A 2,107-nucleotide genomic window follows, 5' to 3' on the forward strand; every position below is an offset into this window, starting at 1 on the left:
GACTGTTCTCCGCTTCACCTCCCAATGTATGAATGAATGGACCATTGTAAAGCTTCACAATGAGGTTATATCTTCCCTGCTTCAAAGCAGACCAGAGGTAGAAAACTGTCGTTCCCTGATGTCATCGCTAGGGACACATGCATCAGTAAAGCAGGAACTGGGGATGGCAATGAAGGTACCGGAATGTCTGGTGTGGCGTTGTGAAATCCATGATCTCGACTGCGGTAAAAAAATGATGATGATGAAAGCTTCACCTCCCATTGTGTGTATGAATGAATGAATGGATGAATTAATGAATTAATGAATTAATGAATTAATTAATGAACCGTTGTAAAGTGCAATTTGCATTTCATTGTAAAATGCGCGCAACCCTCAAGTCACAATTCTCTAAAGTCGTCGCTGGCTCTTACCATCCCTTCCTCCATCATCACAGAGTCCTCGACGAGGCTCCCGCCCTCCTCCTCATCCACCTCCTCATCCTCCTCCAGGTTGATGGAGTCCAGGATGCTCCGGGCGTCTCTGAACTCCTGGCACTGGGCCAGGTCCGGGTGGTCCTCCACGGCGCCCTCCAGCGCCACCTGCAGGTCCTGGTGGGCGGCGGCCAGCCGCCGCCGGCAGTCGGGGATCATCATGTGACTCTCCTGCAGCACCTCCTGCTGCTTGCGGATGTCGCACTCGTCGTTCTCGTCCTGGCGTCCGCTCGCCACCACCTGCATCCTCTCGATGCGCGCCTCCTGCTGCCGCGCCTCTGTCACGTAGCTGGCCTCCTCGCAGGCCAGCCGCCGGACCACGCCCGTCTTGATCTTGATCTTGCGTGTCCTGGGATCCGATGCCGCCGCCATGGAATGATCCGTCCGTAAGCTTGTACGTCGACGATGTCGTCGTTTATTTAATTCGACCGCAAATTCCGCAAAAACCTCAAGTTTTCTCGACCTGCTTGAGGCCAAACGATTAACGCAGTGTGTCGGAACTGCTGTGGAGAGGGAGGCTCGGAAAAATAAGGGGATAAGCAGTGAGAATGTGCTCTTCCGGGGTTTACGATAGATTCTTATACGTGTCCTGTGATGTCATCTGAGACTGTTCGTGACGTAACTCAACGAGGCAGGGTCTGAGACAGTGTTGCCATGTCTGAAATTGGGCTTGTTTTTTCAGTTTTCATTTAATGTTTGTGTTAGGGGACAAGATGACGTAAATTTTCCCTTCATTGTCAATTGTGATTTTAAAACAAACATTGAACTAAAAACCAACATTAAACCTGTATATAGGAGGGGCTAGCGCAAAAATCACACCTGTGTGAAGTGAGGGGCACTCTTATCATCATACGTCATCATACAGTCTTCAATGTTTGTGTTTACACAAACCCTCAAAGCTGGACATAGGAGGGGCTGGCGCGCCTCAAAAAATACCGGATGATGTTAAAGTCGAAGTTGTACGATTTGTCACACACGTTACAGAGGTTACATTTGTTATCCGCATTTGACCCATCTCTTGGAGCGGTGAGCTGCAGCCGTGCCGCGCTCGGGGATCATTTGACCCATCTCTTGGAGCGGTGAGCTGCAGCCGTGCCGCGCTCGGGGATCATTTGATTATTCGATTTTACCCCCATTGATGCTGAGTGCCAAGCAGGGGGTCTCAGGGCGGACGCACTAACACAAGGCTGTTTTAGGAGGGGGAATAAAAAAAACCAAAACATAACACTAACCTCAGTAAAACTATATAGGCCCGGTCTGACCATTTACCTTGTGAGCTTGTAGATCGGCTATTTTTCGACATAGAAGTGTGATTGTATAGTGAGATTCAAAACATGTTGTTATACTAGAATAGTAATATTAGCAATAAATCCTAATGCTTTTGAACCAGACATTAATTAATAAGCTATTTTCATATAAGCTCAGCTCCCTGCAATAAGTCGCTCTGGGTGAGAGCCTGTGCTAAACCCGTACAGTATCGGTGCATAATGAACTGAATACTAATGTAGAGGTTTTTTTCTCCTTTGATGTGGTTGAATGAAATAGAATAAAAAAAGGCCTGACAAGATATCTCACATTCACAGTGGAACTCATCATCGTAGAGCTTCCAGTCCACGTTCCGGCTCATGTTTTCAACA

General features: G+C 47.9%; 1 protein-coding gene across 1 annotated transcript; it reads right to left on the bottom strand.

Moving 5' to 3' along the window:
• Positions 1 to 377: 377 nt before the first annotated feature.
• On the bottom strand, positions 378 to 842 carry LOC306942596 (tubulin-specific chaperone A-like; the record flags this gene model as incomplete). The annotated part of the gene is made up of 1 exon (XM_079528603.1): positions 378 to 842. The coding sequence occupies one exon, from the start codon at positions 840 to 842 to the stop codon at positions 378 to 380; it is 465 nt and encodes a 154-aa protein (XP_079384729.1).
• Positions 843 to 2,107: the final 1,265 nt, after the last annotated feature.

Source organism: Electrona antarctica (genome assembly GCF_951216825.1).
Source record: "Electrona antarctica genome assembly, chromosome: 18".
Taxonomy (NCBI): Eukaryota; Metazoa; Chordata; class Actinopteri; order Myctophiformes; family Myctophidae; genus Electrona; species Electrona antarctica.